This window comes from Trachurus trachurus (genome assembly GCF_905171665.1).
Source record: "Trachurus trachurus genome assembly, chromosome: 5".
Classification (NCBI taxonomy): domain Eukaryota; kingdom Metazoa; phylum Chordata; class Actinopteri; order Carangiformes; family Carangidae; genus Trachurus; species Trachurus trachurus.
Window position 1 is genome coordinate 6,560,212 of NC_139896.1, and position 20,114 is coordinate 6,580,325.

At 45.0% G+C, this 20,114-nt stretch overlaps 2 protein-coding genes across 7 annotated transcripts in view; both read right to left on the bottom strand.

The window, feature by feature from the left end:
* Positions 1-371: 371 nt before the first annotated feature.
* dyrk3 (dual specificity tyrosine phosphorylation regulated kinase 3) lies at positions 372-13,670 on the bottom strand. Of its 6 annotated transcripts, none has more exons than XM_083972786.1 (6): positions 13,042-13,670; positions 10,319-10,428; positions 6,511-6,716; positions 5,171-5,477; positions 3,923-4,339; positions 372-2,994 (listed from the first exon to the last, which is right to left on the bottom strand). In XM_083972786.1, the coding sequence occupies exons 2-6, from the start codon at positions 10,394-10,396 to the stop codon at positions 2,257-2,259; spliced, it is 1,746 nt and encodes a 581-aa protein (XP_083828912.1). In that variant the 5' UTR covers positions 10,397-10,428; positions 13,042-13,670; the 3' UTR covers positions 372-2,256. The 6 variants fall into 6 exon arrangements, with proteins under 6 accessions (XP_083828912.1, XP_083828910.1, XP_083828908.1 ...); XM_083972784.1 differs by having other exon boundaries at positions 12,911-13,670; XM_083972782.1 differs by having other exon boundaries at positions 5,171-5,474; positions 12,666-13,670.
* A 2,167-nt stretch (positions 13,671-15,837) lies between these two features.
* Positions 15,838-20,114, bottom strand: part of rassf5 (Ras association domain family member 5) — a gene marked incomplete at its 5' end in the record, with an annotated part of 35,442 nt that continues 31,165 nt past the window's right edge. The window contains 3 exons of the mRNA XM_083971242.1: positions 15,838-18,690; positions 19,449-19,564; positions 19,649-19,997. Of these exons, the coding sequence (XP_083827368.1) occupies positions 18,547-18,690; positions 19,449-19,564; positions 19,649-19,997 (609 nt within the window). The 3' untranslated portion in view covers positions 15,838-18,546. The remainder of the gene's footprint in view (positions 18,691-19,448; positions 19,565-19,648; positions 19,998-20,114) is intronic.

Consider the following 20,114-nt stretch of genomic DNA (forward strand, 5'->3'; position numbering starts at 1 on the left):
GCTGGAACACCAAACACCCTCTCTCTCCTACTAAACGCACACACACCACTAGAACAACATGACAGTTATACAGTTTTCTCTTCTTCTTTGTTTTGTTTCGTTTTTTTCCTCCACTTTTGCATCAAAATCGTACATCCTCTCTTGATATTCTGGAGTGAGTAGTAGTAGTAGTAGCAATTAGAATAGAAACCATTTCTATTTTTAGAAAAAAAACAAAAATGGAGACAGTAGAAATCCCTGACAGTTTCACAGAGAAAACGCGGCGGGACGAAAAAGAGAAAAAGACGTCTTTGAGAGCGGTGTGGTCCATACCAACATGCACCGGGGCGTGTCTTGTGTGTGCGCATTTGTTTGTTTTGTGTGTGTGTGTGTGTGTGTGTGTTGGGGGAGGGGGAAGGGGGGGGCAGCACCATAACTCACTATATATATATAAATATATATATAATATGTGTGTGTAAGTTTGAAGAGGTTCCCTGCCCTACATGAGACCAGAGTGAGAAAACCGAGAGAGAAAGAGGTCGGTGGTGGTGGTGGTGGAGAGGGGAGGAGAGAGAATCTAGGTCAGATTGTGGAGCATGCAGCAGAGTCAGAGTCAGACCCCCCCACCCCACCCCCATCCCACCCATCCCACCCACCCGCCCCATCGTAGACTCGCTCGTTCTGCGTGGACACGACTGCATGCACGTTCATCTACAGTGAGGACAGAGACGACTGTAAAGTGGACACACACACAGTTCATAGAAGATTAAGGGATGTATCAAGTATGTCTCCCTGAGAAAACACCACTTTCTGCAGTACCGTAAAAAAAAAAAAAAACAACCTCCTGCACCTCCTTTATCACTGGCCTGTCCTGTCCCCCACCCGTCCATCCATCCGTCCGTCCATCCATCCAAGAGGAAAGAATAAAATAAAACATCTTGGCTCATTTTAAAAACGTACTGCCCCCAATGATCCGTCCTACCATTCCTCCATTTAGGGATTAATAATAATAATTATAATTATTATAATGATAACGCACCTCAGCCAAACAGTCACAGCAGCCAATAATAATCATGAACCTGGGGCAGGTGACGCTCAAACAGACTTTTTTTTTAAACTTTGCAATGCGACTTTTCCTGTCAGTCAAACTCCAGACCAGATGTGGCGATGTGCGGCGGCGACACCTGGGACAGGCCGAGTGTGAGTGGAGCTACTCCTCCTCCTCCCCTCCTCGGCTCTTTCCACTCAAACCCGAGGAGGAGAAGGAGAAGGGGGGATGGGGGATGTAACTAGGTTGTCCTCCTCCATGCGAAGCCGAAGCACGCACCCACACACACACACTCGCACACACACATACCAGCGACGACGTGCGAGCACCAGGGTTCAGGAAAGGTTAAAAAATTAAAAAAACGAACGAACAAACGCGATCAGAAACGTGAGGAAGTGACGACTTATTGCTTAACGAAATGTTTTTCTTTTTCATAATAATCGACTTTGTAATGCCGATTCCCCCCCTCCCCATCCCCCACCCCCACCCCCTTGCCCTCCCCCTCCCTCGCCGTTATCAACCTGTGTGAAGGCATCTCATGTTACATAAATACACGAGGGATAAACTCAGTGTCAGTGTGTCAGGACCTCAACACCAGACAGACTCAGTTGGTTTGTGTTTCTACGACCTGAAGTCAGCGGAGTGAATCCTCTCCGTCTCTGACCCGATACGACTGATGATGATGATCTGTGTAGCCCTTTTTCAAGTCAACACACACACACTCACACAGGTTTTAAAAACATTTGCTCGTTTACGAAGCTGTCCACTCACACGAGGAAGATTTCTTTTAAAAAGCATCATCATCTAAAATCAAAACCTCATCAGTTCGTTTTTTTTCACGTGGGAGAGGGGGAGAGGTGGGCGGGGCTGTTGAACACAAACTCCACAGCCGCCGCCGCTCGAGGAAATCCTCTGTATAAAAACTTTTTTTTTTTTTTTTACACTTCTTTTTTCTTTTATTGTCTCTTTTTCTCTCTCTCTCTGTGTTCAGCTAATATTTAAAAACCAGGAACAACAACTGGGAGGTGTCGACACCTCGCAGTAGAAAACAAATAAAAGAAACAACCAAACAAAGTTTTAAAACCTAGGATCCTCCTTCCTTCCTTCCTCCATCGCTCCGACTCCTCCCGAGGAGTCTAGAAGAGGAGGAGGAGGAGGAGGAGGAGGGAGAGAGGAGATAACAGGACTCTCTCTCTCTCTCTCTCTCTCTCTGTCTCCGTCCGTCCGTCCTAAGAGACCAGTTTGGGGAGGACTGTGCGGAGAGGGATGGCGTCGCCGGCGTCTCCCATCATGTTGCTCCTCAGTTTGTTGTTGGCGGCCGCGGCGGCGCCCAGGCCGGCCCCCCCTTTGGCCAGGATGGAGGGGAACGAGGTGCCGTGGTGCTCGGGCAGCCGCTTGACCGCGGCGGCGCTCGTCTTCTCCGTCCCGCCGGGCAGCGGCTTGGGCAGCCGGCGGTACAGCCACGGGTGCCGGAGCGCCTGGCTGGGCGTGAGGCGGGACGACGGGTCCCAGTCCAGACACTTCTTTATGAAGTCAGTGAAGGTGGGGTCCTCGCAGCCCTTCAGCGCCGCGCTCCACTCCTTGCTGCCGGGGGGGCCGCGCATCTTGCCGCGGCGGGAGCGCGTCCCCGTCAGCACGGTGGCGCCGGTGGGCAGCGTGTTGGCGCCGCAGTAGCGCGGGTGGCCCTTGGAGTTGATGAAGTTCTTGGCGCGCTTGGCCTGCTCCAGCACCTTCTGCGGCGGCATGCCCAGCAGCTCCATGACGCACGCCAGCTGGTCGCCCTCGTCCTCGCCGGGGAACAGCGGGTAGCCGGTCAGCAGCTCCGCCAGGATGCAGCCGAAGCTCCACATGTCGATGGGGAGGCCGTAGCGCGCGCCCAGGATCACCTCCGGCGCCCGGTAGAAGCGAGACTGGATGTAGGTGTAGACCCGCTGGTGCTCGAAGCAGCTGGAGCCGAAGTCGATCACCTGGAGGAAACGGAGAGGGAACGTCAGCGTTAAGAGACACGATTTTCTTCTCTCAAAACCCGATTCTCCGATTACAATTTTTTGTGACATCAACCGACTGCTTTCCACTGATTGGCCAGAGCATCGCCACTGGAAGAGTCACAAATGCGACGTCCGACACGAGAATCAAAAACGCTAATTTTAAAAACACAGCGGTAGCCACGCCTGCTGATCTGAGACTGTTGTTATTCTGTCACCTGAGTTTAATGACAGCTGTGTGGAAAACCACGTTGTGTGGTCCGTAATCGAGGTGCAGACGAGTGAGTTTGGAGCTGACGAAAGGATCGAAAAAAAGAGAGCGAGACGATGCGGTCGTAGCCGCCGTGATATGACAACCCTGCCCGCAATGAAGAACTCAGCTGTGATGGAAACGGACCTAAACCGAGACGAGTAGAGCTGTAACCATTGGCCATTAGTCTAAAGTGAAAAATAGTTTTTAACATCGTCCTAACTAAATAATCAAATTTCGAAAACCCATTAATCAAACAGGCCTAGTAGAGCTTTTGCTCATGGCTTGATTTGAGCGTCTCGTCGGAGTTCTGTCCTTGTTTATTTTCATAAAACACATCTTCTCGCTGGTTGCACTGTGTGAAATGCACAGAATTAGCGCTGAAGCATCACCACAGGCAGGTTCAGGTCTGCATCTACGCTCCACTTTGTGCCGTCTCATCTGTTGTGAAGCATGCACACATGCATTGTCCAGTTTTAAGTCCGATTAAGGTGAAGAAAACCCGTTTCCAATCGAATTATCTGGGTGTTTTAGCCGGGTTTGGAGAAGTCCGGTTTTAGTCGGACTAACGCGTTTACATTCACTTCAGTTGTCCAGTTAAAGTCGGATTAAAGCCATAATTTGTTTTTTTCAAGTGAGTGAGCGATCCGGGTGCGTTACCTTGATGCCGCTGCGGCCCTGCTGCTTGAGCAGGATGTTCTCCGGCTTCAGGTCACAGTGGATGATCCGGTGCCGGCTCAGCGCCTCCAGACACTGCAGGATCGAGTGTGCGAACTTCCGGACCAGCGGCAGGCTGAAGCCCTGGAACTTGTTGCGCTTGATGAGCTCGTACAGGTTCATGCTCAGCAGCTCGAAGGTCATGCAGATGTGGTTGCGGAAGGTGAAGTTCTCCAGCATGTGCACCACGTTCATGGTGCCGTTGCGGTCCTGCTTGCGCAGGTGCTCCAGGATGCGGATCTCCTCCTGCGCCTGCCGGTGGAAGCGCTTCTCGTTGCGCACCATCTTCAGCGCCAGGTGCTGCTGCAGCTTGTGGTCGTACACCTTGGCCACCTGGCCGAAGCTTCCTTTACCGATGATCTGGAATCCACACAAAGAAAAGGAAGATGAGATCTCCAGAAAATATTTTTACTGCAGAAACGTTTTGTCAGAATGGCAACTTTTTCCAAACATTATGACGCCCCCGCTCCACTTTTCTTGACATGTAATGTATTATCTATTTTTGATATTAACATCTTTCAAATATGTACTTTTATATTTAAGTCTAAACATTTCATTTGTACTTCTCAGGTTCATCAATATTCCACTAGACAAATCAATAACCTATACCTAACTTTGAATCATACATTCTCGTGGACAGTTTTCAATAAGATACCGTGAAGCCCAGTTATAGAACAAAAATATGCATTTATTTAGTTGTATTTTATTTATTTATTAATTAGGGACTACGGACATAAATTAGCGGCTCGGCTACAATCCGCGTATTTACTGCAGTATTGTATACCAATGTTCATTAATATGCACTGTCCCTATTTATTATTATCATCATTATTACTAATTCTCAGTCTTTACCCAGATTCAAATCAAGACTAAAAAAATGCTCTGATCACAAAACATATGTTTTATTATTATTATTTCATTCTTATTTTGTATGATTTTGTTTATAATGCTATTCAAGATATATCAATGTTTCTTTCGTTTGTTTTGCTTTGTTATTTGTGCAGTTGCTTTTATGGGTGAGGTTTAAACATAAGCCTGTAGTGGGTTTCTACCTCACCCGCACATGTTTTTATTTTATTTTCTATTTCATTGTTGCTTTTATAATCGTGCAAATAAACAATAAGAATTTTAAAAGAGCTAAAATAAACAGACAAAACACGTCTACATGGTGAGAATAAACAGCTGTCTCACCTTGAGGAACTCGTAGCGGTACGCCAGGTGGTCGTGGGGCACGTGGATGTAACCGCCCTGCTCGTCGTCGTAGCCGCAGTTGTTGTTGCCACCGGCGACGGCGGGCCTCTTCTTGGCGTTGGGTCCCACGAAGTAGACGTCGGGGTACGAGTGGATCTCCGTGTGCTCCAGCGTGGTCAGCTGAGACCGGTACAGCCTCAGCGCCTGGTCGGGGGTCAGCGGGCCGCACAGCTTCCCGCTGCCGCTGCCGCCGCTGCCGTGCGTACCGGAGGATTCGGTGGAGGAGCCTTTGCTGGATTCAGTGCTGCTGGGGGCGAAACGAGCGGGTCATTTCATTTCATTTCATAACCTTTATTTAAACTCGGAGATATATTGAGGAGTAACCTCATTTACAATATAGCCGAAGGACAGAAGACAAGACATTTGAAACATACAAAAGCATTATCAGAATACCAGAAGTTAAAGGTGACAAGGATAAATTGAAACATACGTGTAGTTAAAAGCAGGAGCAGTTAAGAGGTGTCGCGGAAAATGCAAGGGCAGATGTAGCAGCAAAAGCAGCAGCATCCTCCGACAAATTGTATGCAATGCTTGATGTCACTGCTAATGTTTCCCCTTCTGAATCACTCATAGCAGTACAATCGCGAGTGACAACTGAGGACATGACTACGTTACTACTCATTACAAGGAAAATACTAATCATAGCAATTTTCCACCACAGAGGTAAAATGCGCGGGTGGCGTGAATGTTAACCAGTTAGCATGTGGATTTTGTTTTGTTGAAAGCAGCTCTGCCTAGGGATGTCACGATTACTTGTTTTCACAATTAATCGTGGTATTAAACGCCACAATTAATTAATCGTAAAGGTTCCTAAATACCATTACTTTCACAAAAACTTTATGTTGGAACCTTATCGGCAGATGTGAGCAAAAATAAAGGTAAATGCACAGATACTGGTCCATTTAAGTAACGTTAACATTGAATTGGTAGGAATTTTAATGTTAAATTTAAAAAAAAAAAAAAAAACGATTAAAATAAACGCAAACATTTGGTATAGATGACAATTCAAGACCTGAACATTTCCCCTGGGGGATTAAGAATTGGTCATATATTAATAGATACTTGAAATATTTTGTGTAAACAATGAGTAATGTAGTTATATTTTGACTATATTTGATTTTACACATTCATAGTGTTGTGAAATTAATTTGTGCATAATAATCGTGATAATCGTATACCGTGATTATTTCTCTGACAATAATCGTACCAAGAAAATGTATAATCATGACATCCCTAGTTGAAAGCAGCTCGGCCAGAGTGTTGTTTTTTTTGAGACTCACCTCTCCACGCTGTGCTCCTTGGACAGGCTGGTGACGACGGCGGGTTTGCTGGGCGTCTGACCGGTGGTCCCGCTGTTCTGAGTGGTCGCCGTAGTGATGGCGTTGATCTTGCGGTTGTTGGCGGCATCTTCGTACAGGTACTTGACCTTCAGCTGGCCTCCGCGCACGGTCACCTGATCCCGCATTACAGTCTTGTTACTGACAACCTATTTAAAGAAAAAGAAAGAGAAAGAAGGAGAGACAATGGAGAGGCATTAGGACATCCACTTGGTAAACACTGATCCAGTCTTTGAACAGGGTGTGTGTTGTGTTTTATTGTGTAGAGAGGACACGGTTTATTATGTTTTATGAAGGAAGGATCTCTGACGGCGACCATGAATCAGCGTTTCATCGGGTAAAAAACAGCGACTCCTTGAAGTCTGTGAGAGCTAAAAACCGAGAGGCAACAAAACGCTCCTTTGTTGGAGTGAACCGTATCAATATTTCATATGTAACAAAAACAGAAAATGGAGCGATTGCAATTGTCATGCTTGTTTTGTAAGCAAAGTGAGAAGGAGGAGGGGGAGGGGACGGTGAAAACTGGCAACGGCATCCTCCGGATCTGTTTATTTACATATCAGCACCACACACAAACACACAAACACACACACACACACACAGAAGCTCCAAGAGAAGTGATTTGGATGTGAACAGACACAAGATATCAGAGACAGACAGAGCGTTGGCGGTGATTCACCAATAAGTTCAAATGTGCAGCTAACTAGACGCACCGCAAGATAAAAACACATGGTTTCCTCTGTGTTTACACTGATACCAACAGTTAGCTGGATGCAGCTAGCAGCGGATCAACCAGCGCAACCGGAAATTCAAGAGAACAACAGGCCCGCCCCCCCCCCCCCTCTCTCTCTCTGCCCGGACCGATAACATGCAAAACATCCCATGCCCCTGCCTACGTGTTTGTTTGTTATAGTTGCTAACAATTTGATAAGAGGCACACGCAACCCTTGGCAGCACCGGAGGAAAAAAAAAAAAAAAAAAAAAGATCCTTTGCTTTGTTAAATCCAGGGTTTAACAGCGGCTAGCTCGCCATTGTCACTAAAAATAAAAACCCCTACCAACTAATTTGTTGTGAATTAAGTTGGGAGGGGAAAAAAAAAAGTTGGACCAATCGTCCTCCCGCCGGTCTTTAAAAAGTGACTGATGGACCTTTTTGCGTTGCAGGACCCGGAAAGGTTAGAAGAGTTTATGGAAAGCTGTGGAGCCTCGCTGCTGCTGCCAGTAAACAGCTTTTACTTCAGCAACCCCAGGAATTCATTCCTCCTCTGTCTCTCTGTCTCTCCTTCTCTCGTCTCTCTCTCTCCTTCTCTCCTTCTCGCACAGCGGAAAGGAACCCTCCACAAGATTATGGAGCGCGAGGGAAATGACAGTCATTAAAGTTAGATTACACTCTTAAACTGTAGAAGCAGCGTGGCTGTTAATAAGACACACTGACATTAACTCAGCGTGGACATTTCACTGGGTCCGTGTTGGGATGGGGTGGCAATCTTTTACTATCTCACGATTTAGATTCGATTCTGATTTTTGGGGGCTACGATTTGATTCAAAATAGATTTTCGATTCAAAACGATTTGATTCATAATGTTTCTGCTTCAGTCTATCGGTGTGCAAACGATTCTCATGATCTACTCCAGTCTGCTTTGCAAGACAGAATGACTAAAGTGTCTTTTTAAACATTTATCCATGCTTAGATGGAATTGTTGAAACTGTTGCATAAAAGCAATATCACATATAAGTATCAAAATTAAAAGTGCCTCTTTATTTTTAAAGAGTAGTGCAATTAAACATGCTGCCTTTTAAATGCTAAGGAAATGGATTTTCCTTAGAATTAGTTTCATTGTTTTATTTTTTTAAATCGACATTTTTTGGACATTTTATATCGATTCTGAATCGTATTAAATGAGAATTGCGATTCTCATGTGAATCGATTTTTTGGCACATCCCTAGTCTGTGTGTCACTGTCTCATTTTCTGAGGGAGGGAAGGCGATGTCAGCTGATTAAGACACAACACAAACGAGGAAAACATACATACAAAAAAAGTAGGTGCTGACATGTTCCACTGAAAGAGGAGGACTCGGATCGGGGCCGTGTGTGTGTGTGTTTGAGTCCTTTAAAAATAGAGCAGGAATGCAGCGACGGGTTTCCATACGTGAAACCGTATAGTCTTAACTCATTACAACAGGCAGCTGCTGACCCAAGGCTGTGCTACAAACACACTGAATGTCATTGATTGAGCCCTTTAACCCACAAACACACACACACACACACACGTGTTACAAAAGAAAAAATCAAAGCCTTCTACATGTGGAGCACCAACTATGTCATAGTATTGATCGACAGGGCGGGGGAGGGGAAATACAACTTTAAACAGAAGAGTGAAAAACGTATGTGTGTCGTCTTTAACACAGGTAATATTGGGGGTGGAGAGTCCTCTGTGTGTAAATCTGTGTGGTGCAACAGATGGAGGAGAGCTAATCTCTTCGCTGTCAGGGAGAAGCTAAGTATGCTCTGCTAGTCTCAAGCACACACACAGATACACACACACTTGCACAACTCGACACATGCAGGAGACATGCAGACAAATCATGGACAGAAGTTCATAACAAACTGATGTCATCTGCAGCAGGAAGTAACCTGCTACTGTTCTTTTTATTATATCATAATAAAAAATAAAAAAAAACCATGATAACATTATTGTTTGTCCATTTGCTCTTCCACAGAACAGCGATGAATCATTTATTTTATAACTTTAATAGCTCACAGTCGCCAACTCTGAACCCTGTAAAACGCTGAACTGGGACAAGTTCCCGTCAGTCGGTCACATTCGGTGAAGAACTGAAGAAGAGCGAGAAGAAGAAGAGGAAGAAGAAGAAGAAGGGACGGGACTAGAATAGAAAAACTAGGCCTAACCTCTGATGGAGGACTACACGAGACAGAGGACGGGGGAGGACGGGAGGGGAATGTTGATTGGCGATTTTGTTTGTGGGTCACATTTTCAAGCCCAATAAATCTTTACAATTTATCAAACCAGGCTCTACTGGTGTGAGAGGCCGGAGAGGATCACTGGCAGTGTGTGTGCTTTTTCTGCCAGGGGGGTTTTTAACAGGGATGATAACACACTATAACATAACGATGTTGGTAGAAGCTACAAATAAAATAATAAAAATATAGAAATAAACACATCTGACTATGCAGTAACTACAGTATAGCTATGGATCAACAAACTGTTTCTACCTGGTTCTTCTGCTACTGCTCTGATCAGATGAGGATAGTTCCACTGTTAGATAATGTGCGATTTAAAATGCACAGTTACTGAATAATTTGTACATTTAAATAACAAATGTTTACAGATCTTGTTACTTCTGTTGGATCTGTTGGGGTTTTTTTGGTTTTTTTACTAAAGCGCGACACAGAAACTGCAACTTTGCTTCAGCTATGATGTGATACAGTCACAGAGACGTGTGACTCCAACACACATTCCTGCAGCCTATCAATACAACTCACATGATCACATTATTCTCACTGAATGCTACAAAACATTGACTGAGTTACACAGGTCGGAGGAAAAAAAGATAAGACAAGAGATTAGCTATTGACGCAGGGCCGAGGAGGAGAGAGGGAGAGAGAGCTGAGTGGGGAATATCTCTCCTGAGGAACAGGATGTCTGGAGACAGAGTGTGCTTCGGCACAGGAAATAGGGCTTTGCAGGCTTTGTGTGCGTGTGTTTGTGTTGTTTTTGTGTATACTCACTGTGTGTTTGGGCATCGGGGGCAGCCCAGACGGACTGTTTGTGTCCGCGTCGTCCTTAAGGATGTGGTCTGTCCTCATGTAGGAGTCATAGAGGCCGTCTCCGTGGCGAGCTGACGGGACAAAAAACGAAAAAATAATAAAAATTAATCAAAGTGATAGCGAGGAATGGTAAAAAAAAAAGAAAAAACCTGCAGCACAAGATGCACTCAAGGGGGATAACGGCTATCTAATCTCCTCCACAGAGACAGAAAATCCCTTATTTGTCCAAAGCGGGCAACGTGTGATTGATTATTTCATCAATCGACCGACCTATCTGCTGCGATAAATACCTTGAGACGCAAAACAATCGATTGGGCGAAGTGAAGCTCGCCTCAGCAGGACAGCAGGCCCGACTGCACCGCTCTGCCTGGACCCGTGGGGACGACGCACATTGTCCGCAGCAACATCCTAACCCACATTTACTGTGAAAAGCCCATTATTAAGCAGCTACACCATTGAATCCATTGTGTCCAATACATTGTACCCAAGGCCAGGGCTCCGACCTGACCAGCTTAGATAGGGCTTAGGGTCTCAGATCGCTAGCGCTGCAAGTGGTATTATTGGCCTAATGGGGGTAACAGATGCCTCTGTGACGACAGCATCTTTCCGTCTGCCCATCTGTCCGTTCAGGCCGAGTCATGTAGTGCGCACGCCAGGTGTGCTCAGAAATAGAGCTCATATGGGAAGGATGCGGGGCGCTTGCCATTCAATAGTGCTGCGTGTGCGCGTTCACCTCTGAGGGGCAACGCGCCAAACGCCCCCCCCCCCCAACGTGACACGATACAGGAGGGGACGAGAGGGAAGGAGCATTTGGGAATGAAGGAGGAGGCAGAGGAGGAGGAAGCCTCGAGTTACTCAAATGACAAACTCCCATCAGCCTTGCTCTTCATCTCAGCAGGCGTTTAACTCCATAAACAAGCTGTCAGTGAAAGCTGCCAGAATCATCTCTGATAAAAACTTGAAATGAGGCCATTTACACAGCCATTGTGTGTGAGTTTGTTTCGCTCATTAGCAAAACCCCCAGACTGCAACAGGGTTGGTGTTCTCCTCCCCCCCACCTCACCCCACCCTCCCCCATGAGAGCGGCGCTGTAGCCATGTGCTGCAGGTGTGCGTCAGAGCCCGTGTCCCTTTGCGTTAGCTCGTCAACAGAGCAGCTCCGGGACAGATTAGACCTGCTGCCTGGATACAGACGCATTAGACCTGCACAGCACAGCAAACAGAGGCATTAGGGCTCTACACACACAATATTAGGCAAGCACAGACCCCATTAGCCCTCTGCAAACTTGTAATCACGCAGTGGGGGCTCAGCAGCGACTCTCGGTGCAACAGCGTCTGACTTTGTTGTCCAAGCAAACTTTTCCAAGTTGGGGAGAGGGGAGAGTGTTGAAAAATTCAACAAGGGTCCAAACTTCTATGTAACCAAACATCCAGTCCAGAGTCAGACTTCACTACATGCAGCTGGTGTTGAGGTCTCCCCCCTCTTCTGCAACAGCAAAGAGTAGAGAACAAGGTTCAAGCAAACACAACACACACACACAGCTAATCATGTGTCATAAAACGTGTCGGTGGGGGTAAAGACACAGCTTTTTGTCCTCCTCTTCCTGCTGTCCTAGACAAAGTGTCTCTATAGACAATATGTACATTGATTGTACAGTAACAGGCACGAGTAAAGTTTTTTCCAAAAATAAAAACACGTGCCATTGCAGACAAACAAATGAACCTGACAAGAGTTCAAATGTAATGATAAGGAGAAGAAGAATAAAACCATAAACATCTGATGTGATCACAGTCACGGTGCAAACTCCAAAAACTAGTTGTAAAAGTAGCTGACAGACATGGAGGCTTATCAAATCCCCCTTCCCCACCCCCCCAAAACGTATAGCCTAAACAAGCACAAGTCTCGTGATTGATAAGGAGCTGCAAAGCACAAGAAAAAAGGAAAAGGAAAAAAAAAAAACATGTTTACAGTCGGCTTCTTGTGAAATCCCCATTGTGACATCTGCTCCACCTGTCTGTTTTCAGTCATTACACTGACACGAAGTGACATTTAAGACGAGTTAAAAAAAAAATATGTGTCAATCAGACAGACATTAAGGATTCAAAGTATTTCTGTAAATGCCAAGCTGCTGTTGCTTGTAGGGGTAGAGGTGGGGGTGGGGGTGGGGGAGATGACACTAATGCCATGACTGATTTGCATATAGTTCAAACAGGTCTGCATTAAAACAAAAGACAAAATAAAAAGCACTGTAACAACGAAGGGAAACATAAAACAACAAAAGAATGCGACTCTTCTTTGTTGTGGTTACCTGTTGTGATTGGGCCCTCTGGTTTTCTGCTTATTATCATCATGATTGCTATTAATAATAATAAGAATAATAATGTGTGATGCCAGCATCCGAAGCAGGGGAAAAAAAAGAAAAAAGAAAGATCCCGAGCAAAGAAAGTGCAAAACTAAAACAAACAAAAAAAAAGCAAAAGGTTCAAACTAAAAAGTCACGTTGCAAACTTTTGCTCACAGCATTTAGTTACAACAGAAGGAGAGTCCCAGTACCTCAACTAAACTCCAGTTACTTTCTTTTCTTTCTTGGCTTTGTGTGTTATTTTATCCGTAGTTTTATTATTACACACTCGCCCTTGTTGGCATGAGCCTTGGGAAGAAAAAAAAAGACAAAAAAAAAAAACCTGAGCAGGCGGTTGGGGGGTCGTTTCCCTTTAGCTTAGCCCAGCTAGCTTCGCCCAGCAGCCACAGCCACAGCCACAAAAACAGTCGCCGCTCCCTCTGTTAAAAATAGTCTGAGTCCAAATGTTACAGCAGCAGCAGCTCGGTGGTGGTCTGACCCGGTTGCCCCTCGCCTCCTTTCTCTGTCGGTGGTGGTGCTGCTGCTCGGTGGAGTCGATCCCAATCCAGAGCACCATTCCCGGTTAAGTTAGCTGACTTTGTAGCTTCGTAGCGGAACGGACAGACGAACGGTGCTGTGTGGAGAAGAGAAAAAAAAAAAAAAGGAAAGAAAACCCCGCAGGATCGCGTCCTCCTCCGGGGGTTTCGCTCGCTCGTCTTCGCTCGCAAGGGGGGATGGATGGGGATGTGGGGCTAGCCGAGAGAGGCTAGCTCGCTAGCTAGTAGTAGTCTGCCCCATGTTGAGAGAGTAAAAGAAACAACCGAAGCATCTTTTCTTTCCTTTTCCTTGTTTTTTTCTTTGCTGGAAGGAAAGCTTCTTCACCTGTATCGGTGCGGCGGTGGTAAAGCAAGCGGCAGTGTTTAAATCCTTCCTTCTCTGCCGTCCGACTATCTTATTCGACTCAGCTGTGTGTTGTTGCTAAGGGCGTCTTCACTAAGCCCGGAGTCAGCAGCGGCGCACACAGGAGGGGGCGGGGCTTAGCGGCCAGCAGAACAGGCGGCGCAGCGCCCCCTCTGCGGCCGACAGGGGAACTGCAGGAGCTGCAGAGAATAACACAGTGTAAAAGTTTACTCACACAGCCACAAAACTGACTGTTATAAAGCATGAATTATACACAAACACTAGCAGTAAACATTTTTTGGACACATCTTTATTTTTATTGACTTTCTACATTGTAGAAGACATCAAAACTATGAAGGAATACATATGGAGTTACGCAGTAAACAAAGCTTAATATTTTGTATAGGCTATTAGATTGTTCGAAGCAGCCACCTTTCTGCTTTGATGGCAGCTTTTTGCACACTTTTGATTCCATGAGGTCGTAAAAATTGCATTTTTCATGGCACAAAGTGAACAACGCAATTGAATTATAGTTCATGCACGGACCGTCGTCACCTGCAATGGTTTTCCTCTGCGGTCCAACTCATCCCAAACCATTTCAATTGGGATTAGGCAGGTAACACTTTTTTGTCATATTTACTATACAATTCCATATCTATCTATCTATATCTATTTATCTATCTGTCTGTCTATCTATCTATCTAAATTCGGGTATGTGCAACTTTTTTTGATAGTTATTTACGTAATTGCTATCATTCTTGTGCAAAAGTGCCAACACATCACCAGTTCTGACATCTTAAATATAAATATTTGCTGGTGTTCCTAAGTCTTTGTTGTGGTAAACTGAGCATCTAGTCAGAGAAACTGACAATTTAAGTGTCAATTTGGATTTGAGGGGTGTTGTGATGGACAATTTTCATCCAATTTTCTGACATGTATTATAAACTAGACAAAGAATTTAGAGAATAATCTGCAGATTAAGTGATGATGAAAACAGCAGCCCTAGAGCACTAAGAGGACCTCTCCTCAGGCCCTTAAACCAAGGCTGTTGGTCTTTCACTTTGCATACCCTGTGAGGAAAGCTGAGCCTGTAGATTGAAACTGGAGAGGATTTGCCGATCTATACAGGTCTAGATATAGTTAGGGGCAGGGCAGAGGACAGACGAAGTGAGACCAGGCAGGGGAACAGGCTAAATTCAGACAGTGATACATGCTGGGCAGAGGGTGATGCTAATCTTAGCTCTTTCTCAGAGGTGAGAAGAGGGGCCTGTCTATATTTGCTGCCATAAATAAGCATACTGACACAGTTTTAGGTGGTCCTCTGGGCGGCAGCCAGCTCTTAAGGCCAGCTCGGCCGTGCAAGATTATTCTTAGACGGTGCTGCATAAAGAGAGTAGGGTGACAATGCCTATAAATTGATCTGCTTATTGCACTTTCCTTTCAAAGAGTTCAAGGTAGTATAAGTGTGTGAACTCTAATCACAGCAAGAGATGGGGACCAGGTGCAAAGCTACCTATAGGTCCCAGAGGAGGTTGGGTTGGCTGGGGGGTTCTGGCTGTATTTGGTCTGAGAGTGTGTGTGTGACGGACACTGACACCTGTGGGTTTATTGGTCTGAACACCTGATGTTGCACGCCCCTTTGAAAAAACAACAACAGCCGTATTTGGACAAGAACTGTGAAACAAAACAAAAACCTAGAAGCTTTTTATCGTGTGAAATGTATCACAGCATATGAAAACAAACCACAAACACCTCTATTTGGGTGTTAACACTCACACACGTACACACATACAGTATAGTATGTGCTACCATCTGCATAGTGAAGATGGCACTTGCAGTTCAGATGATGTGCTGCCACCTGCTGGTGAGTTTGAAGCAACACAAGGTGGTGGAGAAATAATAAAAAAAAAAATAAGATGAGAAGCTGCAGCACTTCCTGCTCTGGTCATGTGGACAACACCCAGACAGAGGTGCACATCTGTTTCTCTAAGCAGGGCAAACAAACAGAACTAATTATAGTCATTTCAGCTTCATTTATTTTCTCAAATTGTTCTGTAAGACTTAAGACGTACACACTGGGAGTAATTCTGTGGACAAATGCTGGAATCTGAGACAACTAAAACATGAAGATTAGCTCTCATTACCATCATTTCAAGTAATATTTTCTAGTTATTTAAGGACTTTTGTGAAACACACGAGGAAATAAAGACCATTTCGATAAAGGGACGACCTTTTTATTTCATTTTTAAGATCTGTACAGTTCTATTGATATATTTTTTTTACACACCTCTTCAAATAAAACAAAATAAATTGCCAAAAAAAATAGCATAAAGTCTCAACACCCTTCACATAATTTCATGTGGATGATGTGAACCATGAAATAAATAACACGCTCGCTTGCTCGCTCACACACACACACGCCCATACATACATACTCACTCACTCACTCACTCACATACACACGCAGAGGGTTTGATGGACCGACACATGAACGTTAAGGATGAGGGTACAGAAGAAAAACAAAACAACACACCACCACCCATGAAACGCATGCATTAAAAAAAACACCCATGCGTATACGCTCAGGCACCGTGTGTGCGTGAAACACACCTTACATAGATACATGGGGGCACGCGAAACAAAAGGCACTGCCAGCAGGAACAGCTTGGGCTTTGGGTGGTGACGATTAAAAAATAAAAAATAAAAGAACAGGTCTGGGTTCACTGAGAAGCATGTGCTTATGGACAGTGGATCTCATTTATCAGTATGCATGTGGAATAAATGCATTGATGTGGTTTTTAAATGATTAAATGCATTCATTTCCAAAATTTGACCTAATTTGCAGTTGTTATATTATATTACATGTGCACTAAGTGGATACTTGATAAGTGAGAACCACTGAGGGAGCTCTGATGACACACACGCACACTCGTTATATAAAACACTTTTCACAGTTTCCTCACCACCGTAGTAGACCGTGCACACACACACGCACTCACGCACGCACTCACACACACACAAACCAGTAGGAATAAAACCAAAAGAATATTAATATCTGTTATAACAACAAAGTTAAACCTTGTCACTCTTTTTCCAGTGTCTACATAATACATATGCATTGCAAACACATCATTGGTACATCATAGCGATTATCATGAATTTAATATATTTTCTGTTTCTTTTTTTGGGTGGAAGGTGGAGGGGGAGGGGTAGGGGAGGACAAAACAAAAAAAAAAGAACAAAAAAACAAAAACAGAAATGCATGCCCAGCCCCAGGAGTCGTGGGCCATCCAGTGACCTGCATCAATATGTGCAAAACAGAAGCTGGTTCAGTCATTTTCTTTCTTTCTTTCTTTTTTTACATACACCACCTCTAATTCAAAAACTTTCAAATGTCTCTCTTCCCTTTAAAATCATCTTTAAAAGCAGATCTGTCCCTCGTAAAAGCTTTGGTGTAAACCCCTCTCACATTCAAATGCAACCTATATACCATACCAGTGTGTGTGTTGTGTGTTGTGTATGTGTGTGTGTGTGTGAAAGTGGAAAATCTGCTAAATGTAAAGGTGAAATTAGCTTCCCTCAGTGGGCTTTAGTGGCGTTCATGCACGGTTGGTTGGATGAGGGATTTGAGGTGGGACAGTGGAAATGAAGTCACAGTTATCATCATTTGAGAAGAGCTGAGGAGTGTGTGTGTGTGTGTGTGTGTGTGTGTATGTTTGGAGGAGGAGGGAGGTGGTAACTGGGTCGGATTGAAGCCTGGTAGTCTAAATGGAGGCAAATAAGAACAGACGTGTGTTCTGAAATAGGATGGAGTTAAAGGGATAGTTCAAATTTGCCCATTGCTATAATCCCTATACTCTTAGCAGTAGGTTCGTTACCTTTAATTGTCGATGCAAGCTATTTTTAGAATGGCGGAGCAGAGCCGCGAGCTGCTCGGAGCTACTCGGCCAATTTGCCAAAATGTTGAACTATCCCTTTAAGGTGGAAGTGGGTGATTGTTCCTCCTTTTAAGTCTTCTCTTTGCTCCCTGAGAAAAATCAGAGAATGGATCTCACTTTCTTGTCCTTTTTCCAAACACATGCTTCCTTCTTCCTGTCCCTGAACGCCTCTCACACACCAGCTCACACAGTAATAAAAACACCCCATGCCTTGATGATAACCCCCTTATACATCATTCTATTTTCTTCCATGGAAAAGTTTTTTTTTTTTTGAAAAAAAAGAAAAGAAACGCACAGTATGATTGTCCTTCCATCCCAAAGAGATGCAGAAAAAGTAAATCATGCCTTCTGTTTCTATTCTAAACTCTATGTGCAGGAGAGGGATGAGCTGAAAGAGACTCATGCATAAGTAACACTTGCAGTAGCAGCAGCAGCAGCAGTAGCAGAAGAAGACAGAAGAGTCTTTAAAAAACACCACTGATTCACACCAGGTCCCAAATGAGTTGTCGAGATTTTGGATCTTTCTCTGTGTGTAAATGTGTGTGTAAATGTGTATGTGTGTGTGTGTGTCCTTGGCAAATGAAAACACAACTTGTCCAGTGAGCCAGCAGCCACACACCCTGTAGTCTTTCATGACCCCTGATTCTCTCTGCAGGGAGTGGACGTATGGATGGTAGGGGGTGGGGGTGAGGGTGGGTGGGGGCGGGGCTTCTTACTGTATATGCGTCCTGAGAAAGGTTATGCATCTGTGTGTGGGTGTTTATGTGTGTGCATGTGTGTTTATACTGTATATATATATATATATATGTGTGTGTGTTTGTGTGTGTGGAGGCAAGTTCAGCTCCAGTCTCTGAATAGATCGCGGGGGGGGCGGAGTCTGCAGGGGTCAGTGTTCAGAGGGTCATCATCATCATCATCATCATCATCATCACCATCGTCATCATCATCAGTCTCTCTCCCTGGGTTGAGGTGGTAAGGTAGCAGGTGGTGGGGGGTGGGGGGTGAGGGGGTCAGGGGTCCTGTTTCTGTAGAGCCTGTTGTAGTTTCTGTCGGTACATGGAGTATTTGTGCTGCACCGTCCGGACGCGCTCCGCCTCCTCCTTCGCCAGGATCACCAGGAAGTTTTGCAGCTCGGGGACAGAGAACGCATGCCACTGTTGTGATAAGAGTGAAGAAACAAGAGGAACGGGTTAATCTAACTTTATCGCATCACATCACATCGCATCACATCACATCGTATCGCATCACATCGTATCGCATCACATCGTATCGCATCACATCGTATCGCATCGCATCGTATCATATCGCATTGTATCGTATCACATTGTATCGTATCGCATCGCATCGCATCGCATTGTATCGCATCGCATAGTATAATATCGTATTATATCGTATCGTATCCCATTGTATCATATCATATCGTATCGTATCGCATTGTATCGTATCGTATCGCATCGCATCGTATCGCATCGTATAACAATGCAAGATATATAATTATTTTATTACCAAGCCATAAATATGTATAATATATATTGTTTTCCCCTTGCATGCATATATTTACGGATTCTTAATTGTATTGTACAAGTGGTGTATCATGTCTTGTGTTGTACGTATATCTGCGTGTGTTGACTGTTGTGTTTTTGTTTTGTTATCGAATTCATTCATTTATCTCTCTTTTGTTTATTTTATTTTATTATATTTCCTTTTCTTTCTCTTTTAGAGACCCTAATTTGGGTAGTACCTCAGGTTGCCTGTTTGTTTGTCCGTTTTCATTAATATTTGTTGTTTACTTTGTGAGTATATGCTTGAAAAAATCGCACGAAGATGCAAAGAGATTGGAAAGATTGATTGTGCAATGTGAAGGCAATGAAAGAAGCTTGTGTTAGTGTTAGTGTTTTTTGAGCTGCCTCACCTCCACCTCTCCGGTTTCATTCTCCTTGAGGACGAAGCTGAGCTGCTGTGGATCAGGTCCTGCAATCAACCTCAGGAGAAGAGGACGCTCACACAGAGGAAGCTTCTGGAACAGATCTGCACAAACAACCAAACAGATTATTATTATCATTATCTTTTTATATTCATGCTGATGCTGAGCACCATCTCATCTGCCCTCACCCTGGCCGTCACGGTGCGTCTGCCTGTACAGTGCAAACTTGCGGGGATTGTCCAGCACCATGTACTTCTTCAGCAGGCCCTGGATGACCTCCCCGGTGGTGGTCAGAGAGCTGATGTGGAGCTGCTTCACGCAGTCGCACGGCAGGTAGAAGGAGGATTTCTTTTCGCCCTGCGCGCCGTCCGTCCCCTCCTGGTCCTCCTCCGCTCCTCCTCCCGACGGCGCTCGGCTCTGACCCGACGCCGCGAGCCTGGACGCCCCCTCCGAGCCGACGGGCTCCACGGCGGCCACCGTGACCGGCCGACTGAGCCTCAGGTGGACCTTGATGAAACCTGTGAATCCATCTGAAGCCTGGAGAGCACAGAGACAACAAGACAGAGAGTTGATATGTGGACCAAAGCAGAAATATGAGGTCGGTTTGTGGTTTAAAGGGATAGTTCACCCAAAATTCAAATTTCACTCATTATC